The sequence below is a fragment of the Saccostrea cucullata genome, unplaced genomic scaffold, assembly GCF_032062105.1.
Source record: "Saccostrea cucullata isolate Sc308-1 unplaced genomic scaffold, CSIRO_AGI_Scuc_v1 ctg280, whole genome shotgun sequence".
NCBI lineage: Eukaryota > Metazoa > Mollusca > Bivalvia > Ostreida > Ostreidae > Saccostrea > Saccostrea cuccullata.
Genome location: NW_026924102.1, coordinates 150,944 through 173,568, shown reverse-complemented (window position 1 = coordinate 173,568; position 22,625 = coordinate 150,944). Strand labels below are relative to the sequence as shown.

General features: G+C 36.5%; 3 protein-coding genes across 3 annotated transcripts; all 3 read right to left on the bottom strand.

Annotated features, from left to right (window-relative positions):
* Positions 1 to 1,578: 1,578 nt before the first annotated feature.
* Positions 1,579 to 2,559, bottom strand: LOC134265704 (galanin receptor type 2-like). Its single transcript, XM_062747925.1, has one exon. It carries the CDS (start codon positions 2,557 to 2,559, stop codon positions 1,579 to 1,581), a length of 981 nt encoding a protein of 326 aa, XP_062603909.1.
* Positions 2,560 to 6,209: 3,650 nt separating this feature from the next.
* Positions 6,210 to 10,086, bottom strand: LOC134265713 (uncharacterized). Its single transcript, XM_062747936.1, has 3 exons — positions 9,963 to 10,086; positions 8,289 to 8,480; positions 6,210 to 7,031 (listed from the first exon to the last, which is right to left on the bottom strand). The coding sequence occupies exons 1-3, from the start codon at positions 9,969 to 9,971 to the stop codon at positions 6,282 to 6,284; spliced, it is 951 nt and encodes a 316-aa protein (XP_062603920.1). The 5' UTR covers positions 9,972 to 10,086; the 3' UTR covers positions 6,210 to 6,281.
* A 2,489-nt stretch (positions 10,087 to 12,575) lies between these two features.
* Positions 12,576 to 17,612, bottom strand: LOC134265714 (uncharacterized). Its single transcript, XM_062747937.1, has 3 exons — positions 17,538 to 17,612; positions 14,055 to 14,249; positions 12,576 to 13,330 (listed from the first exon to the last, which is right to left on the bottom strand). The coding sequence occupies exons 1-3, from the start codon at positions 17,538 to 17,540 to the stop codon at positions 12,626 to 12,628; spliced, it is 903 nt and encodes a 300-aa protein (XP_062603921.1). The 5' UTR covers positions 17,541 to 17,612; the 3' UTR covers positions 12,576 to 12,625.
* Between the last annotated feature and the right edge of the window lie 5,013 nt (positions 17,613 to 22,625).

Genomic DNA, 22,625 nt, shown 5'->3' with positions numbered 1-22,625 from the left:
GATGGGGCCAAAATGGCTGACCCAAGTTTTACATAGGAATATATGGGAAATATTTTTAAAATTCCTTCTCAATTACCACTGGGCCAGGGAAGATGAAACTCATGTGGAATCATCCTCAGGTAGTGTAGATTCAAGTTTTTTCAAATCATGACCCCCGGCCCTGGGGATAGGGTGGGGCCAAAATGGCCGACCCAAGTTTTACATACGGATATATAGGGAAACCTTTTAAAATCTTCTTTTCAAGTACTTCAAAGCTATGATTAGTGATACTCGGGGTATTTATATGGAATCATCCTCAGGTAGTGTAGATTCTAGTATGGTCAAATGATGAACGCCTGGAAGTAGGGGGGGGAGTAAATTCAAGCCCGATGTGCTCAGGTGAGCGCTGTGGCCCCTGGGCCTCTTGTTTCTATTGGTTTCGTCTCGAATTCATCTTATACGAATTAAAGTTTTGTGTACTGCCTTTTTAGTGAGCATTACATGCATTTCGATTTAAGCCGGAATTTTTTATGTATATGTAAGGAGTATATCTTTTCTGACATCCTTATGTGGGTGTTATATTCTTTCCGATCCCCCCCCCCCCAAACTTTACAGGTGAGAACTAATCTTACCTGCTCCATAAGCATACATTGGCCTGTAGGAAGCTATTTTCTAAGGGGCTGGGGTTTGTTACGACCAAACATTTTTAGTTTGGAGGGACTACCAAAAATTCAAAATATATCGGACAAGCAAAAAAAAATCGTAGGGGGCATAAGCATATAATAGTTACATGTATGCTAAAACCTTTTTATTGTATTCTATATATATTGAGATAAAACTAAATACCTCCACCCACCCGCCCCGGTCCTACGGCCTTCCATTAAGAGTGAGGACTTGAATGCTTCCCGACCACGTATTTTGTGGACAAGTAAAAAATGAACTGATATTAACAGAATGCAACCATTAATTTACTAAATTCCTTACATCATCGCACTTTAGATTTCTATTTTCTACAGTAATATGTACATGTACTATAGAACCCACGCAAGTGATAATATCCAAAATCAGTCAAAGACCTGAGTCATTGTCCGCGTGTGTTTATGTTGTACAACAGTACACGTAGAATATTCTTCGAACATTTATCTTTCGTGGAAATGATTTTCGCGTTTTCTTCATGAAATCTTTGTATTATTCCATTTCTTAATCGAGATTTTTTTTTGTCAAAGAGCCGCAGGTAATGTAATTAAAATTTTGTTTCTGATCTAGAGAGTACACGGCCGTTGGTTTTGTTTTTATGTGTATTTGTTTTGCGAACAGGTCTGTTGATTATGCTTCGAATGTCATTTGTTAAGTTTTTTTAATGAATAATTGGTCGTTTTCTCATTATGATAATTTTTGCCTTTTCTCAGTGCTGCCGACCATACATAACACACCTACAAACAAACACAAGTACACGATTGCGTTATGTAGTACAACCCTTCCAATTCCATTGCGAGGGGATAATTACATATGTAGCTGGAATCTCTAACAAAAATATTTTCAATAAAAATCATTTTTTTAAAAAATCAATTCACTCCAGGAGAGAAATTTGTACAAACATTAATTTTGGTTTACGTTTGCTTCTGAATTTCTATTCCTATCACAATGCACAGGAACGGATTGACAAATGGCAAACGTTGCTGTCTGGAATTTCCACTCTTCGTCACACTTTTGGAGATACCTTTTGTTCCAAAAACAAAACGTTTTGATGACGTAGTACCGGGTTTCTTTGAATCTCCACACATACAGGATGGGATTTAATATACTGTTAGAAAACAGTAGAACTCCTGTGTAGGCTATGAGTCGACGATAGTGACTGTCTTTCATAGGAAAGAAAGCGTGGAGCAATAAAGCCGGGGTGTAACAAACCAACGCAAAACCCGTTATTAACGCCATTTTAGAGAGAACTTTGCTGGTGGCATCCTTGGGTACCATGTACAGCATAACTCCTAGGAGCACAATGTTAATAATAGCAAAAAGTATTATCGATGCACTAGAGATTGCGGTGCCAAAATTATAAGGTGACCAATACATCATTGAACAGTATATTCCTGTTGGCTCCGTCGGGTCGTAGTACATTAAGTATGAATTTCCAAATGCAAGAAACCATGCGGACACACAAGAAAATCTAACTCTGAATGCCGTCACTTTTATGTAATACCTTATTCCAAGGAAGAGAGCGAGACATCTGTCGAGGTTCAGAAGCGAAATAGTATAAAAGGTAGCGAACACAATGGTAGCCGCCAAATATTTCTTGATTCTGCAATGAAATGCCCACTCGTAGGCGTAGTCCGGAAGTGCTAAAACCAACCCGGTCAGGCAGTCTGCGATGGAGAGATTTAAGAGTAGAGTCCGGATTTGGCTTATCATGTTACGACACCTCAGTAAAACGGCTACAGCAAGAATATTTTCTAAGAATGTCGGGATTCCAACAATCATTGAGATTTTGTTCGTGAAGTAAATGGTCGGTTCCTCCACTGTGGAACTGTTCGTCCAGTTTCCAAATTCCCCCTCTTTTGTCTCATTAATTAAATGTATCATCGTTGCCATCCATTCATTCAAGATGATCACAATTAAGTCATTGAGTTCAGCAAACAGTAGATTTTTCACTGTACTAAAACACAATAAAAACATTACATGATATTTTCATGAATTCATTTTTGTTTATCAAATAGCTATTTTCAATTAGCAATATATAATCATTTGGATTATACGTAGTGCGTGATGCAATACGGCAACAATACGTCTTTACGCTTATCTCCCTCCCCTGCAAGTTTATATTTGTCAATATTTAATAATTATGTAAAAATAGTAATGCTTACTGAGTATTCATTCATGAATTTGAATAATTCATATTAAGTCTGACACTTTTCAGAATTAATTATAATTTTGGTCAATCCTCGTGTTTAAATAAATCCATCTCTTGATCAGTTTTTTTAAACCAAAGAAGATAATAAGAGAAACACAATTTGGCGTAACAAAATTTTCGCAAATTCTATGATCGCATCATGAACTTTCTTGCAAATACAAACTTTCTTGAGCCAAATTAAGGCTAACAGATTTCATATCAGTTGTAAGGCCACATTGTCTTTGTTAATTTTGACTATGGATCATCCACTTGGCTTATCAACACAGAAGGCTTTCGGTGGACATGACCTAAGGATGCTTACTCCTCTTGGGCAACTAATCCCATCTCTAGGGGGTTCGTGTTTTTGTTCTGTTCTCAGTCCGTTTTATTTAAAGAATTTAGGAGATTGCACTTTTTAAAAAGATATCTTCGCTTTTATCATTGTTGCAAAGTGAGAGAGGAGGGTGCATCCACTAACACGCATGAAAAAATTAGTGTTATTGTCAAACAAATGCTATAACACAAATGCAACGAAGTTGCACATATGTCTTTTAGTGTCTGAGAAGAAAAACCAACAAATCGAGTACGTACTAAATAATTTCTAAATGGAAATAAAATGACATAAACTAACGTATACTTACCAATTGCTGTGTTCAGTAAGTTCCTTTGTTGCTGAAATGTTAACTACTAGTATTCAAATAAAAAACAAAAATGGTAATCCAATATTTTATACCAAAAAACAATCCTTTTTTCTTTTTCACATTCTAGATTGGGGACATGGTTTCGGTATTTTCTGGATAACTTTTAAGCACGTACCGGTTTTAATTAATGTCTTCATAAATTAATTAATATTGTCCTTATAGACCGACACGCAGACCTCTGCTTCAATACCCAGATGATTTATCTATCTTAAATCAGAGAGCTACGTGAGCTTACAATTAATATACCCGACGGAATTGTCAGACTATAAATGGATTCCTTGTCATGGCTATAAAATGTTATAGGCTATTCCTTTAGAAATCTTAATTATTATCCACTCATTTAATGGAATTTTCAGGGATCCACGTTTAATGCCCCTTTTACAGATTTTTATTTGTTTATTTACTTTAAAGATTTGAATGATCACTATTTTTTTTTTCATTGTTTTGTAATTGCATATTGATAATGTGATTTAATAAGCCATGTAAGCCTTAAGGAATAAATAAATAAAACAAACAACTTTTAAATTTACCATGAACTGGAGAATGAAATTCAGGATTTTGGAAGAGGCATCCTTACTCGTCATAATCGTGCACTTAGTTTGTTTACTGAACACCATATGGAGCAGGAAAAATTTTCTGATAAATACAGTAAAACTTCTCTCATCCAGATGCTGTGTATTATGAAATTTTGCCTAAGAAAATATTAATACGAATTCCCTTTCAATAAATTAAATTGTTTGAAATGTTTTCTAGTCCAAAATGTTGGCGAATCCAGCTTATTTCTTAGTTCAGATTAGACACGTTTCACTCATAATGCAATGGATTTTGTCGCCCGTTGAAAGTGGGGGATATTAATTTCGGTCTCTCTGTCCGTCCGTCTGTCTGTAACACTTTCGTTTCCGCGCGATATCTCGAGAACCTTTGAACTTTTGAAGTGAAATTTTACACAACTTCCTATGGCCTTAGGAAGACTCCTAGTGACTTTGAGGTCAAAAGGTCAAGGTCATAAATTCAAAAAAATTTTTCTTTCGTTTCCGCGCGATATGGAATATTGCCTATGGAAGACCCCTTTTGATGTAGAGGTCTAAAGGTCAAAGATCAAAGCCGTTAATTCATATTTTCTGTCTGTGTGTTAAAGCTTTCATTTCCAGGTGTTATCTCAAGAAGCTTTTGAGTTTTTGTCCCCTCATTTCCAGGTGTTATCTCAAGAAGCTTTTGAGTTTTGTCTCCCGCTGATAGTGGGAGATATTAATTTAGGTCTGTCCGTCCGTCCGTCTGTCTGTACATGTATTTAAAACACTCGTTTCCACGCGATATCTCGAAAATTAAGCCTTTCAGCTTTTTCAATTAAATTTTAAAAGACAACTTCTTATGGTCTAAAGAAGATGCCTATTGATTTTGTGATCAAAAGATTAGCAGAGGCTAAACTAGACACACTAAGTTTTGTGTAAAATTTTGACTATGTAGAACGTGATGTAAACATGTATAATTGTGACCGACTGTTTGCATTTAGTTCCTCCCAATGTAAAGTTTCTTGATGGGTACGATTCTCGCTTAGGATGTAAGACCACCCCAATTCCCAGATGATTTTTTAAAATTATTTTTATTTACTAAATGATAGTAATTAAGCATGAAATGAAAATGTTTCGTATGGCATGTACAAACTATTACATGTAATACAGTGTGATCAATATTTTATATAAAAAAAGAATCTTCATATACATTTTAAAGATTAAGCAGTCAAATCTTAATGTCCATATTGGCATCTTTTATTTCCTTCAGTATATGCATTTAATAATTCTGCAAATTCAGGGAAGGGGGGTTGTTCAAATCCACCCACACCCCACCCCCAATTTCAGCATCCTCCTTTTCTTTTCCTTAAGCAGGGGACACAAGTTCTCTGAATTAGCTTGTTTACTATTTCATCAATAGATTCTTAGCCTAACATCAGATCCCTTCACCCAGGGACCATGAAATTCAAAATTTTGGAAGAGACAACCTTGCTTGCCATAACATTGCACTCAGTTTGTTGGCTGAATACTCACATCAATGGGTTCACAGGTGCATGAAAGTCAGTCAATATATGGGGTCTCAATAGCTCAGTGGTTAGAGCGCTGGCACAGTACGCAAGGGGCCTTGGGTTCGAGTCCCGATTGAGACATGACTTTTCACCACCTGTGACATTTGGCGCCCAACGAAAAAACCCACTGTCCCCTTGGAATATTCTTCACACATTTCCTCAACTCATAGAATTCGAGGACGAATTTCTACAAAAAGGGGGAATATGTCAACGGGTTCACAGGTGTGTAAAAGTCAGTCAATATATCGGGTCTCAATAGCTCAGTGGTTAGAGTGCTGGCATGGTACGCCAGAGGCCCTGGGTTCAAGTCTCGATTGAAACTTGATTTTCACCACCTGTGACACTCATGTACAAAAAAGAATGCTTAATGTCCAAGAATACATCTATATAAAGATATTTGAATATTGCATTTATTTTGTAAATTTTGGCTCCATGGACCTCTGGAAGGGTGCTGGAGACCATGACATTCACAAATGTTGTTACCCTTTACACAAGGGTGCTTAAACCAAACAGTCAGAGCCTAGTAAGTGACAAAGGTTCCCTAGTTGTAAAGGACACAATATGTAGAAATGCTTTAATTTTTTTATTCTTAGCCATAAATACTCATGAAAACATTGGTATACATATTAATTTACTAATTTTTTTTCACAGCCTCATTCATTTCTTCTACTCTTTGCATGAAAAAATCCCTTTTGGTCTTGACCGGAATACGGTCATTCCAGAAAAAATATTCCTTCTCATTCCCAGCGGCAGTGAAGTGGTCTCTTGTGTTATCTTTCATTATATAATACAGTGCTTTATTTCGACGAACAATCTGTGTGTAATATTCAAGTCCCCCATTGATATAATCTGGACCAAACTCTGCCACTTCTAAGTCAACATTGGAGTCTTTCCTGCGTTTGTACCAACACCAGAATTGTAGCAGAACCAGTCCATTGATGGGAATACTAGGAAGCAGTGTTAGTAGTAACTGAGATCGTGATTTGATACGCGTCACACTTAGATACACAAGGGCTGAACAAATGGCCAAAAACACTGCCAAAAGTAAATACTTAATCTGCATGTCGTAACTATCGGTCAGTAAGCACTCCCGCAGTAATGCGTATTTGACCGCGTTTTTTCCCTGAATGATAGATTTTTTGAGGACCGCCCCTTCCTGTGTCCCGTCTTCAATCGGGAGGGTTTGTCCAATCATAAAATTGTCCATGGGAACTTCCTCCGGATGATTATATGTGAATGTAATTGGAAGAGCTATGAAGGTTCCAAATCGAGAGTTCAGGTTTCCCTTGTGAAACGGATCATTCATGTCACCATTTAGAATGATGTCCATCTTCTCTAACTGTTGTTGTGACAGTCTTCCTTTTCTGATCAAATCTTGAAATACCTGCAAGACAAATTTTTCAATGAGTGATTATAAAATTTAAATATGTTACTTAAATTGCTTCTCAATTCTGAGAATCAAAGGAAATACTTTCAAATCTTATGGTCTCAAACATTTGTTAAGACCAAGAAGATACCTCAAGATATGCTAAGATTTAGATATCAAAGCTAAATTACTTATTAAAGATATGGAATATGGACTTCAAATCCTGGTTTGGACTTTTTTTTTCTTTTCTGTTTCACATTTAATATAAACTCCTGCAACTATCAGGGGGCACTTTTATAATAGAGTCAAGTGTGGGATACAAATGAGTTCCAATTTACCATGCAGGTAAATGTTTCACTTATTCTCAACTGCTAGAAACAGTCCTTCAACCCTATGGGTAAACTTTAATACATTAGATCTCCATACTTGTACTATTGAAGATATTTGTATATATCCATGCTATCTTTTAACAACTGCAATGTGTATACTTCTAAATTAAGTCTGCCAGTCAGTAATCAACGATTAACAAGCCAGAATTTTTAAAATCTAGCACAGGCAGTCTGCTCTCTCAATCCTAACCCTAAAGTTCCTCACATTTGTTGTCAATCATTATTATATGCAAGGAAATGTGTTTTATATGATTGTCAAGTTACTACTAAATAGTAGCTAAAATAGTGTCACCTGCTTTACAGGTGTGTAAGAGTCACTCAATAATTGGATCTCAATAGCTCTGTGGTTAGAGCCTGGCATGGTATGCCAAAGGCTAGGAGTGAAACGGTTCACCGCGGTATTTTTTCTCGGTTCGATACACGGTACAAAATCTCTGCTTTCGGTTCGGTTCGTTTTACGGTCGGGATCGTCATTCAGTCGGGTTTGGCATAAGGTATACGTATACACATGCTTTTCTGTATAATTAGTTCAGAAACGTAAGTTTGTGTGGACTTGAAGTTTGTAAAATAATTTTTAACAGTCAAATCAATTAAATTGATACATTCTATCCATTTTGCACATAAATTATTTCACTAGATTAAGTAAAAGGTAGCATAAAACAACATTGAATCTGTTTCCTTCTATCAAAATGTATCGTATCGAAAATAACCGAACCGAGACCAAATTTTTCGATACGTATCCAACCGTGAAGGAGGCGTATCGTTTCACCCTTACCAAAGGCCCTGGGTTCGAGTCCCAGTTGAGACTTTTTCACCACCTGTGACAGACTCATTGCTCTACCTATCTTTTTCACCTTTACAACAGTTACCCTTGCTTTGTTCTCACCTCATTCTTGGCCTCCTCCAGTTTTGGGGTCAGAGGATATGGTTCCTCCATCTCTTTTAATGTCAGCAGGTACTTGTATTCCTTTAAAAACAAGGTTTCTGGGGCACAAAAACCAAAGAGCTCAGCCAGTGACCCAGCTGTCAGGGCAGAAGCTAGTATCACTCTGTTCCATTCCAACACAAATTTACGGAACTGAAAAAAATCCAGCCAAAAAAAAAATCAGTAAGAGGAAAACATAAACAGTAGTTAAATTAATTCAAATATAGCTGAGACATGGCTACATGTTTTATCCCTTAAAAATGTAGTAAAACATTTTCCTTTGGTTTGTCTTTTTACCACTATCTTTACAGAAGCTGCAGAACTGTTTAGCTCTCTGAAAAAAAATATTGACAGACCGGAGAGCTACAGTGCCATCCATTGAAGAAACTGTATATTTATGGCACAAAAAAAGTGCTTTTTCAGAGTGTATCCTGATTTATTTCTCCATTTTTATTATTAAAACTGTCATCTAAAAATATTACTAAATAATATTACTAACTGTGTGTTCTTAACAAATTTTGTCACATTCCGTTTCCACAATAAAACTGTTAAACATTCCTTATAATTGTTGTTCATAGCCATCCTGGCCCTGAAATTGAGATCATTGAAAAATTTCACCTATTTATACTGCCATTTTGGTTTGCAAGATATAATTTGGTCAAACGCATTTCATACGCACTTCAACGCTTAATAAAGGAGTAAGGGATTTTTTTGAAATCTAGATTTTTGCAATTGAGGTAAGAATTTGGAAGAATTAATCCAGAACGGAGTGCACTTTTTTGTGCGCAATAAATATACAGTTTTTTCAATGGGTGGCACTGAAGCTCTCAGGTCTGTCAATAAATTTTTCCCCAAAGAGCTACAGTTCTGCAGCTACACCATTATCTGACCACCACCAAAGCAACATAACTGTAAGGTCTGCATTCATAAACATAGAGAAATTTCTAAATGGATTTGTAAACGGCTTTAATAGTCTTTATCACAACTATATTTTAATAAAGGTAAAAGCTTCATGCCATTGCTGATCTTTCTTGGAAGCTTCTTTTTTGGGGGTGGGTCAGTATGGAAAGTATCCAAATAAAGTGATTATATTGTGTTCCAAAAATAAAGCACAATTATAATATATCTATTAATGCATTTATTAGTTCATCACTGTCCATGCTATACTGCTTGCATAATGATTATGTTTAATCTTCAAGTTGTAATCCTGTTATCCACTGCATAGTTGACTTCACTGATCCATACACTTGCATGTATGTATGTATTTTATTATTTGTCTTTTGTATGTAACATGGTTGTATGCCAACATGTTTGGTGAATCAATAAAGAAATTGAATTGAATTGAATATTAGGCATGTTATTGAATGTTAGGATACTTTTCCTACTGACCCCCCCACCCCCCCCCCCCCAAAAAAAAAGATAATTGGTGCATGTACTTAAATTACCTCTTTCAAAATAATGTAGAATAGTACTCTATCCTATAGTCATCAACATATGCAAAGTTCATTCTAATTAATCAAAATCTAAAGTAAACGTGATAGAAAAGTTCACCGAGTAAATTCGATCTATCCATGTGATAACCACGCATTGGTGAACTTTCACAGTGAAATTTTTTTGTTCTGATAAGATACTCACCCGACTCATGTTTCAAGAGTTATCAGGCTCTCTATTAACTTAAATGAACCACCATTTAAAAGATTACACAAGCAACCTTGTCGTTGTGGTCGGGATCAAACACCGGCATTTTGCACTGAATGGTTAGGTCGTACTACCACACAGTCGGATGCTCGAAAGCTTTATTCTGTTATTTGGCGCGCACATGATAACTATTTGGGGCGCTCATTTACTTAATTGCCCCTCCCAACACGTGTGCTTTTATATATGTGGCGCCTAGCTTTGTGACTGTCACAATTAATTTTCTGAATTATTTTACAAATTTTTATAAGCTAGAAAAAAAATTAAAGGTGTGCTTGAATTAGAAGAGTCTTGATGATAAAGAAAAAAAGTCGCATTGATATATTTTACAGTAACTTTCTTAAAAATGATATGCAGGAGAAGACCATAAAAAATACACATACAAAATAAGCATAAATGACAACTGTAACCATGGTAAAACTAAATGTTCCGATGTTTTGGCAAAGATTATGTCAAAGTCCAGGTCTTGTCACAAGGAATAAGCCCAAGAACCAATTGTTCAAAAGATATGACCAAGGTTAAAGTAATAAGTTAGATCAAACTCCAAGGTCAAGAGGTCAAATATGTTGGTACCCAAATAAAGGTCTTACCTCAGGAATACACATGTGCAATATAAAAGCCATAGCACCCATCAAAAGTTATAGGCAAGGTTAAAGTTTTTGTGGACAAACAAAAAGACAGTACCGAGATTGGCAGGACAAAAACTACTATAATACATACCCTCAAATCTTAGATTTCAGGGGCATAAAAAAAATCCTAGCACCTGGTTTTGAAGTCCCTGTAATGTTAACTTGTTCATCAGTAGCCTGCCATGGTTTGAAATCTGTGTGATTGTACTCATTTTACTCTCTTGAATATTGAGTAAGTTGGGAGATTTTAATTACCACCAATTGCAGGTCTGGTCATATCAATGATAACATGATAAATGGATTATGTTTGTAACAACACATTGACCCACAATGTAGTTGCATTTCTAACCATATAAATCTGTGAACCTGCAAAAAACAAGAGGCCCAGGGGCCACAGCGCTCACCTGAGCACATCAGGCTTGAATTTACTCCACCCCCCCCCCCCCCCTCCAGGTGTTCATCATTTGAACAAACTAGAATCTACACTACCTGAGGATGATTCCATATAAATGTCACAAATCATAGCTTTGAAGTACTTGAAAAGAAGATTTTAAAAGGTTTCCCTATATATCCCTATGTAAAACTTGGGTCGGCCATTTTGGCCCCACCCTTGCCCCGGGGGTCATGATTTGAACAAACTTGAATCTACACTACCTGAGGATGATTCCACATGAGTTTCATCTTTCCTGGCCCAGTGGTTCTTGAGAAGAAGATTTTTAAAGATTTTTCCTATATATTCCTATGTAAAACTTGGGTCGGCCATTTTGGCCCCACTCTAGCCCCGGGGCCCCACCCTTGCCCCGGGGGTCATGATTTGAACAAACTTGAATCTACACTACCTGAGGATGATTCCACATGAGTTTCATCTTTCCTGGTCCAGTGGTTCTGGAGAAGAAGATTTTTAAAGATTTTTTCCTATATATTCCTATGTAAAACTTGGGTCGGCCATTTTGGCCCCACCTTTGCCCCGGGGGTCATGATTTGAACAAACTTGAATCTACACTACCTGAGGATGATTCCACATGAGTTTCATCTTTCCTGGTCCAGTGGTTCTGGAGAAGAAGATTTTTAAAGATTTTTTCCTATATATTCCTATGTAAAACTTGGGTCGGCCATTTTGGCCCCACCTTTGCCCCGGGGGGTCATGATTTGAACAAACTTGGATCCACACTACCTGAGGATGATTCCACATGAGTTTCATCTTTCCTGACCAAGTGGTACTGGAGAAGAAGATTTTTAAAGATTTTTCCTATATATTCCTATGTAAAACTTGGGTCGGCCATTTTGGCCCGACCCCTGCCCCGGGGGGTCATGATTTGAACAAACTTGAATCCACACTACCTGAGGATGATTCCACGAGTTTCATCTTTCCTGGCCAAGTGGTACTGGAGAAGAAGATTTTTAAAGATTTTTCCTATATATTCCTATGTAAAACTTGGGTCGGCCATTTTGGCCCCACCCTTGCCCCGGGGGTCATGATTTGAACAAACTTGAATCTACACTACCTGAGGATGCTTCCACATGAGTTTCATCTTTCCTGGCCCAGCGGTTCTTGAGAAGAAGATTTTTTTAAAAATGCCATAAATTTTTCACAAATTCATAATTATCTCCCCTTGGAAGGGGGCGTGGCCCTTCATTTGAACAAATTTGATTCCCCTTCACCCAAGGATACTTTGTGCCAAGTTTAGTTGAAATTGGCCCAGTGGTTCTTGAGAAGAAGATGAAAATGTGAAAAGTTTATGACAACGACGACAACAACGACAACGACAGACAAGGGACAAATTTTGATCAGAAAAGCTCACTTGAGCCTTCGGCTCAGGTGAGCTAAAAAAGGGGGGGGGGGTCAATTTAAGGTTTATTATAGACATGGTTTACTTTGTTATGTATCACTTTAATAACCTGTCCATCACAATGCACAACATCAAGATCATTTAAAAATTTATTTTTTATAATTTTCTAATTCTTTAAATACATTCAAGTGCAGTTTTTCATTTCTTTCATCTTTTTCATAAAGAACTCCTTCTTCTCTGTGTAAGGAATTTGTTTATTACCGAGAAGAGATTGTCTCTGGTTTCCATTTTCATCATACCATCCACTCCCCGATAACTTGTTCTGCTGTAAGACATTTGAATAATACAGAAGTCCACCTCGGACATAATCCTCACCAAACGTAATAATGTCATTGTCCGCCTGTTGGTCTCTGTAAATCTTGTAAAAATTCCACTGTTGTAACAACACAATTCCGATCAGTGCAGACCAAACTATTGAGTACATAATTCTATGAGGGACTCTGCGAAATCTGTAGGTATTCCACTGTAGGATTAACGAATAGAAAAAGCAGAAAACCCCCTGCAAAGCTGTGCGTACTTGAAGATCAAGGGAATCTGTCAGAATGCATTCTTTCATAATAGCGTATCTTACTGCACATTTGTCCCACTGAACTAGATTATTGGGTAAAACTTTTCTATTTGAAACTCCATCTGGGATTTCTGCATTAGAATGTTGAGATGTTTCTGAATCTAAACTTGAGAAAGAGGATGGAAGTCCAATAAAAGATCCATAGACAGAGTAGAGATTTCCTTTGTGAAATGGCTCAGTATTGTCCTTGCTGATGATGATATCAATTTTCTTCAATTGCTGCTCTGTTAGTCTCTTTTTCTTCATTAAATCTTTAAAAACCTTCAAAAGACAAACATAATTTTAATATTAATTACTTTAATTATAATTTATAAATTATAGCTGGGACAATATTTTGATATCAATTCTGTGTGAGGATGATACATATATTGATACCAGTAGAAATATGCATACAGAAAAAAAAATCAATTAAAAATTGAGAAGATATACAATATTTAATAATAAAAGCAATTTTAGATTTGTGCATTTAATTTTTTAATGAGAGAATTAAAAACAGACACAATGGATATTTTTTTATTGAAACAAATGTTTTGTTCATTTCAGCACTAAAAATTTCAATGCAAAAGAATTTCTTTTATAACCACTTTTTCAGATACCAGTATATGTTTTTACTATAGAAAATATTCACTGAAAAATGGGCTGGCACCCCCCCCCCCCCACACTTTTTGTTGCAGTATAATATAATTGAACAAGGGTAATACAGTGTTTGAGTAAAATAATGCTACTAAAATAAGTTGAAACTTATCCTACCCTCCCTACAAATTTGAGTTTGGACAATATTTTGCTTGTCAGGTGTTTTTCAGGTAAGTTGAATTTCATTATGAAACTAATTCGAAATTAATTTCATTTGGAACATGATGCTAAGTCACTGATCATTGCTTCAAGTAGCAGGATGTTTGAGGGTCCAATGTGTGATGTTTTCATCCATGTACACTGTATTTCTGAGCAATATAACAATGAAACCATTCAAACCAAGCCTACAAACCTCTCTGATACAATTCTGTAAAGCTTGTTTGAGTGGTGCAGGTTTTCCATTATCCTTTAGAGCCAGTAATTCTTTGTAATAATTCAGAAGTATTGTTTGGGAGGAATGTAGTGAAAACAGACAAATAACTGAGCCCAAGCAACTTCGTCTAAATACTGGCCCAAACAAAAGCATCGATGAATTAATCTTCTGCCTCTGAAAATAAAACAAATTCATGTATAAATTAAAAATGAAGAAAGTTTAGAATGAAACTTACTTTGATAAATATCTTAAAATTCTTATAAATTGAATATTCATGAATCCAGAAATTATGTAGTTTGTTTTCAGAGACAGCAAAGTCATAAACTTCCTTTCAATAAAACAAGAGGCCAATGGGCCTTTTAGGTCACCTGAGCATTATGCAACAACTTTCCAGTTATTGAATTTGATTCTAGGGATGGGTATCGCCAAAAATTTCGTATCGCGATATATCACGATTTCTTTTTCCCAAAATATCACGATAATATCATGATATTTTTACAATCAATTTTTACAATGATTTTTAATGAATTGTCATTATTTTTCTTAAATATATGCTAGAAAATCAAAATTTCACTTTTTTTGAAATTTTTATGTACATTAAATTAATCATGTTTGGATGGTAAGATGCTGTTCTTTTCACCTTTTACAACATTTTTAGACTTTCTATAATTGTAATTTGAAAGACTGAACAAATAAATGAATAATTTCAGGACTTTAAAATATGTACCTAAATATCAGTATTTAGGTCTCCATATCACGATACGTATCACTCAACAAAAAATCGCGATATACCGGTATACCGATAAAATCGCACATCCCTATTTGATTCATGTTTTAAGCCAGATGCTATAGCATTCACAATTTTAAAAGAAGCACCATGGATCATCATAACAATACACTTAGCAGTTGCTTAGCTTGGTTACTTAATACCCATAGGCAGGGTAGGGGAACAAAAAATGCATTTTAACTAATCAGTAATATTCAGCAATAATCAGTAGTGCCCTTACCACACATGAACCCCTGACCCTTAGGCCTAGATCCACACACTGCATAATTTTTGAAAAGGCATATTTGCTTTCAAAAATATTTGATTAATATCAAGGAGAAGATTTCAAACAATTCTGACATTCATTTTCAGTATATAAGTACAACCCCCCCCCCTCTATGGTACCCCTGACCCTGAAGCCTTGAAATTCACAATTCTGCAAGATAAGGGCCCTTGCTCATCATAACTATATGGTAGTTCATCTGCTTCATACCCAGAGACAGAAAGAAGATTTTCAAAGATTTAATGTATTATCACTTTATAATCAATAGAGCCCCACCCTAACACCAGAACCCCTGACCCTAGGGCCATAAAATTCACAATTTTGGTAAAAGCACTCTTGCTCATCATAACTATGCACTTAGTTAGTTTATTTAATATCTAGGAGCAGAGAAGAAATTTTTCAAGGAATTCATGTATCTTCAATATATAATCAAAAGAGCCCTGTCCTAACACCAGAACCCCTGACCCTGGGGCCATAAAATTCACAATTTTGGTAAAAGCAGTCTTGCTCATCATAACTATGTACTTAGTTTATTTAATACCTAGGAGCAGAGAATAAGATTTTCAAAGAATTCATGTATTTTCAGTATATAATCTATAAAGCCCCGCCCTAACACCAAAACCCCTGATCCTGGGGCCATATGATACACAATTTTGGTAGAGGCACTCTAGCTCATCATAACTATACACTTAGTTAGTTTATTTAGTCCCCAGAAGCAGAGAAGAAGACTTTCAAAGAATTCATGTATTTTCACTATATAATCAATAGAGCCCCACCCTAACACCAGAACCCCTGACCCTGGGGCCATAAAATTCACAATTTTGGTAAAAGCACATTTGCACATCATAACTATGCACTTAGTTAGTTTATTTAATACCTAGGAGCAGAGAATAAGATTTTCAAAGAATTCATGTATTTTCACTATATAATCTATAGAGCCCTGCCCTAACACCAGAACCCCTGACCCTGGGGCCATAAAATTCACAATTTTGGTAGAGACACTCTTGCACATCATAACTATGTACTTAGTTGGTTTATTTAATACCCATGAGCAGAGAAGAAGATTTTCAAAGAAATAATGCATTTTCACTATATACTAATTTACCCCTGCCCTACCACTAGAACCCCTGACCCCAGGGCCATGAATTTCACAATTTTAGTAGAGGACTCAATGTTGATTACAATCATGCAAACAGTTTGACTGCTTGATGTCCAGGAGTAAAGAAGAAGATTTTTAAAGATTGCATTACTTTTAGTGGTTTTGGCCCCACCCCTCAGGCCACGGGGGCAGAGATCCTGAAATTCACCCATAGATGCTTTGTGCCATATTTGGTTGATATTGGTTCAGTGGTTGCAGAGAAGAAGCTGAAAATGTTCAAATGTTAACGCATGACGGACGACGACGGATGAAAAGGTGACCTACAAAATCTATGATCCCAAAATATTTAGAATTTACTGCATCAAGCGATGGAATTTTTCCTAGACATATAATCAGACTGACAACACTGTGAACTATTCAATTTTATTATTTTTTTTATAAAAAAATATTTGTCTTCCCCAAACATGCCAAAACAAGACCCTTTTCCTATGACATATTTTGCCTAGGAGTTATTCCCCTTAGCCGCCATCTTGTAGGGCAAAGTAGTGAATTTACCTCTTTGAGCAACCAATTTTAAATATGCATGCAAGAAATATATGTGGGAAAATATTTACAATTTTAAAATTATGAATTAATAGCAGCTCTGACAAACGTATATTCATAAGAAAAATGGTGTTATCTTTACCTCATTAACCAGTATAACAAATTTAACATGGTTGAATAATGAAGGGATCTGGATACATTGCCCTACAATATGGCGGCTAAGGGGAATAACTCCTAGACAAAATAGGTCATAGGAAAAGGGTCTATAAATAAATACAATTTTTCTTCTCAATTTGAGCACAGAAAAATTTGGAAAATAAGTTTTAAAAACTAATAGACATACTTGTACACTTGTACATCGCTGTTCATGTAGACCAATGATTATCCTGTCAATGTGACAAAATCAGGTAGGAAAATAAAGCCAAGTATAAAGGTAAATCAAGCTACGTAGCTAAATGTAGTGATTGTACGGTTTGTACCATACCTGCATGTAGGGCAATGATTATCCACAGGCGTCTGAATTTCTATCAATAAGCCGTTATATGTTTGATCAGAGTGATATACAAACCCCCTCTAAATATAAATACACGTGTATTTATATTTAGAGGGGGTTTATATATCACTCTGATCAAACATACAACGGCTTATTGATAGAAATTCAGACGCCTGCATGTGGATTATCATGTCAATGAATGTGACAAAATCACTGTGATTCCATTGGTGTCTCTGTCCTATAATTTGACTAGATATAACCATCTCTTAAAATATTACCATAGCTCTTTGTCAATGTGGACAGAGAATTGTCATTTCCCTAAAATCAGTGAAGCTGAAGTCTGCTTGTGACGGTGACCTCATGTACCTAACTGTTTATTCCGGGTCTGTTTGGTTTCAATAAGTCGTACCATCATTGAGTCGTCCTAAATATAAAACTGTTCTAAGTTACATCACAATTTTATTTAAATTATTAACAATAACCCCAGATAAAAATGGGAATTTTAACAAATATTTCGCCAAGTTGTCCAGGGACGCCCAAGCCTACATTCTCCTTTGGTTCCATTCGAGCACGTAGCTTATGTGTAATGGATACAAATTTATGGAAAAGTTACCTGCTACAAGGACTGAAACACCAAATGTTACAACGTCACGGTTTGAAACGAGCAGTTTGACTTGGATGGCAGTGATATATTTGGATGACAGTGAAATTTTTTTTAACCCAATCATATATCAACCAAGAGTAATTTCCTCTGCATGGAGCTCTAACAAAACAATTTACCGACACATTGACGCTCGAGGAGGAAGACCAAACACTCCAGGATTTAAAAAGTAATTTATTTTTTTGAGGATTAGGCCAAAATAAAAAATACCTTTGTTTCCCCTAACGCGACCGACCCAATTAAATCATGCCGACTGGAAAGATTTTTCAAACAAGCTGATTCAAATATTATTTTTATTGTTAGCCAAGTTTCATAAAATATAATTACATGAAAATCAGTTTTTATCAGAACTGCTGAGATTGTTCTGCTGTGATTTTCAAGCATTTGTTAAAATGGCGCCCTTACAGATGTGATTACAGAGAATTAGGTCTTCATAAAACAATGGTGAGGGGCCCACCTAGTGAACACATCATTCAATTTCACTGAATTTTATTTAATTTGAGGTTTGGCCGAATAATGTGTTCAGCTATGTTCCTATGTTCACTATATGCCATTATGGAACTTTATCTTAGGAGTTGTTGTAAATATGTCTGCATATTTTTCCTGATAAATATAATTTAGATGTCCTTTCTTCATGCCTTTATTTATGGGTTAAACTTCGTGACTATGACATTGAATATAGCATTTATATCAACTGTAGATTGCGTTTGGTTCAATTAATTATTGTTTACATACTCTTTCCAAATAAATAATGATTCAGCTTCCTGAGACGTCCAGTGTATTTTTCTTTAATTAGGCCATTGAAGATTGGTTGTTTCTTTCCTTCGAGATTTGTTGGGACGACATTTGAACATTTTCCCATTGCTCCAGACGTACTCAGCACTTTTTTGCCCTCTAGTATATAGTGGGGATCTTTTTTGAGCCAACATATTCTGCGACACTGGACATAAGTTTTTATAGTCCCTTTTGAGGGACCGTTTTAAACGTTCCTCATCTGAGATTTGAACCTGCGACTTAAAATTAGCCACATACTTCTTAATCCAAAGCAAAATGCTCTAGAACCACTGCAAATCTCATGCCCCTCAAAAAAGCTAATTGATTGTCTATAAGCACTGGAGGCTGATGGAAGGTTTGAACAATATACTCGGATTTCTGATCTTTGCATACTTGAGAATCTTGCCTTTTTTATTCGATATATAGAAATGTACTGTGGCTTCAAATATTTCACAAGTACAATTGAATAACAGTTTATCTAGCTGCAGATCTGTACCGTTATGGTTTTATATATTTGTCTTTGACCATAACGCTACAGATCCCGTTATGCAAAAAAGGTGCAATTTACGGCGCAATATTATTTGTGCACTTTTGGGGAGAATTATCCACTTTTTAGCATCGGTCAATTAATTATCTTTCAATCCCTATTTCAAGGCACATTATTTGACTAATTTGTATAATTTATCCATCTCCCAATCCTTTATAGTCGTCTCTACAAGTGATTAACTCGCTTGATTAAAATTATTTGTTAGATTACTGTGAAAATTCACTTCAAGTGAGTTTATTGCCTGTAGAGACAACTATAAATGGTTGGGAAGTGGATAAAATATACATATTGGCTACAAAATGTGTCTAGAATTAGGAAGTGAAAGGTAGTTGACTGAACAATGCTAGAAAGTGGAGAAATTCTCCCCAAAAGAGCGTAGAAAATATTGCGCCGTAAATTGCACCTTTTTTTGCATTACGGGATCTGTAGCGTTATGGTCAAAGACAAATTAAATAAAAAACATAACGCTACAGATCTGCAGCCACAGTTTATCATGAATTTGCTTTTAAACGGCCTATAGATGATACTTAGCATTTTATTCACAAATTGCTTTCTTTCGTACTTTTAATGGAAATTTACTGGTAAATTTCCATTAAATTTTAGAATGTATTTTCAAAGCTGCTGTCAGAAAAAGAAAATTGTTTACCTACCTACCGACCCAACTTGAGAATTTGGGGTCGGGTTAGGGGAAACAAAGATATTTTTAATTCCGGCCTTAACTAAAATTACGGACATTGAAGATATTACACCTCCGCAGCTACTTAGCGAGGATTTAAATTCCAAATATCCAAAGACCCCAGGAAGAGCAGACCCGACAACTTTGAATACGTTTCCTCCAGGCTTCTCTCAAGACTGGAACCAGGTGATTGACAGTGTTTCTGGGATATTTCCAGACAGTAGCCTTGGACAGTTCTCTAAGTCGCCCCCTAGACGAGGATTAGCCAACAATTCCACTGGTATTTGGAACAGAGGACTCGATCAACGACAAGACGAGGACCAGAGTCGTCAGAATACCGACGAGGCCATCTTTGGTTAGAGATCAGACACTCCCTGGGCAGGACCAACGAACTTCGATGCAGTTCCGATTCGTCGTGGGACGAACGAAGACATTCGTTCTACAATCTTCTGGGCCATCCGAAGGACCAGCAACATTCACTTCAAAGTGCCGAGCGCATGGAACAGTTTTACCCATTTTTATTGACTTGGGTCAGCCTCGGCCGAGATTCAAACTCCCAACCACGAAGCGAACGCTCTACCGACTGAGGGAAGGATATGGAGATAACGAACAGTATTCAATATCAAAGTCCATAAAACAATACAAAATAGGAGCAGAGCAAACACGGACCTCCGAAACATCAGAGGTGGGATCAGGTGCCATGGAGGAGTGAGCATCCCCTGCTGACCGGTCACACCCACCGTGTGCTGATTGTCATGATCGTGAAATAACGGAAAAATTCGTCGTCAATTCAGTGTATAAATAATGGACTAACAATTTGTATGAAAAATGTCAGTCAGCATTTGACTCAATGATAAATTGTATTGAAAAATTTTGCTGACAAGGTCATTGTATCGACCAAAGAACTTACGAAATGATGACTTTAAACGAGACTGCTGATATTCTTGATTCATCAACTTGCTTGTCAATTTATAATTTACCTCGGTTTAGAAATTGTTCATACGTAGAGAATGCTCTTGCGTATCGAATCAACTGAGATATATACACTCTGTATGCAGGTGATGAAGGTATATTGCTGCATAAGTAAGGGAAGTTGACGATAGAAAAGTAAAGTCGTCACGTTTATCATATAATTGGTTGTTAGGTTACCATTAACGTCTTTTTTCAAGTAAAATATCCAAGTATGAAACAGATATGTCAGACTCTGTGGTATCTTTTATCTCAAGCTCTCCTGGATATATCGTATCGACGTAGGAATGGAAATTACGATTGTTAATTGACAATAGGTCGTCGATATATCTGAAGGTCGAGTTGAAGGCCACAGCAAGTGTTTTCTTCTTTTCACGCATAAGATTTTGCATAAATTCTGCTTCATATGAATACAAAAATAGGTCTGCTAATAAAGGAGCGCAATTGGTTCCCATGGGAATTCCAATAGATTGTTGGAAGACCTGGTCTCCAAAGACCTCAGGTACCGTGAACGGTTTCAAAGTTTGAAGTTTTTCGGTGGTAGTGTCCAAAGGATTCCAGTCTTGCCATTTCGTGTAGTTTCTCGCACGATCTTGCAATTTCTTGTAGTTTCCCGCATGATTCAGTCCAACCTCACTTGGAAAATCATCCAATACATGTATATATACAGCCTTAAAGCTTGTCTTACCCCTGTCTATACTTCAAAAGCTTCTGTAAGCTTACCGGTGTGGATGACTTGGCATAAAGCCTAGCTCGTCATACAATTGCTGTATGAGATTGATGAAGGTAGTGGTGTTCCATAATGCTAGAGTAGGTTCCAGATGACTCACCGTTCAATTATTATACAGAGATTGACGATCTCATCTGGACAGAACTTGTCCTTTCTAAAATCCGCCTGTTCTAGACAAAGTCTTAAGACTTTCCAGTATTATTCTTGTCAGAATTTTGTTTTTAAAGAGTAAAGACAGAGAGAAGCATGATGCTATGCCTGTTCTTGCATTGTCTCAGTCTCCTTGCAGACGCGCTTCGAGTATCATTAAAATAATGATCAAGTCAGCCAGTACCTTCCCCTCTGATCAGATCTTCTGCAAGAGAGGTAGTATTATATCTGTTGAAATCTTTATATCTTTAGTTTGGGTATTTTATCAGGCCTAGCTGTCTTCCAACTTTAGCCCTTGTGTGAGGTGCGGTGATTCCTGCTAGATAAAAGTCTGCTGGTGGTATGTTTGGTGATTCAAATGTTGGGCAATTTTGGAGTTCTCTGAATTGTTCTGCCCAGTGCTTTTCTGGTCTTCCTCCATTGTAATTGAGATGTCTGCCTGTTCTTTTACTGGCTAGGTGGTGTGGTGTTATATTCCCAGGGTTCTTGTGTTTTTGTACATGATTATGTATATCTATCTTCTCTGCTGCTTCCTCAGCTTCTCTGGGTGTATTATAGAAGTGTCTTTTAATTATTTCTCCTTGCATTTTTCTTTACTTTATTGATTAGAATAGTGTATCTCGCTCTCCCTCATAGCTGATATGCTGCTGTCTTAGAAGTTTTCTCTTTTTTCCTACCAGATTCCTTGTGTCACAAGAAAGCTATAAATCTTGTCTTGCTTATCTCTTTTCCCTAGGATCTCTTCACATCTGTCTTTCCAGTTGTCTTTGATGAAGTTCCGGTGTTCTTCTATGGGTATCTCTTGATTCTTGATATTCTTCTGAGGGTATCTCGACATTGTAAACTGTTTTTCAGGATG

Coding starts and splice junctions, on each gene's coding strand:
- LOC134265704 (XM_062747925.1), bottom strand. CDS start 2,559: ATGATACATTTAATTAATGAGACAAAAGAGGGGGAATTTGGAAACTGG.
- LOC134265713 (XM_062747936.1), bottom strand. Junction 7,032..8,288: donor TGGAGGAGGCCAAGAATGAG/GTGAGAACAAAG, acceptor TTTGTCTTGCAG/GTATTTCAAGATTTGATCAG.
- LOC134265714 (XM_062747937.1), bottom strand. Junction 13,331..14,054: donor TACAGAATTGTATCAGAGAG/GTTTGTAGGCTT, acceptor TGTCTTTTGAAG/GTTTTTAAAGATTTAATGAA.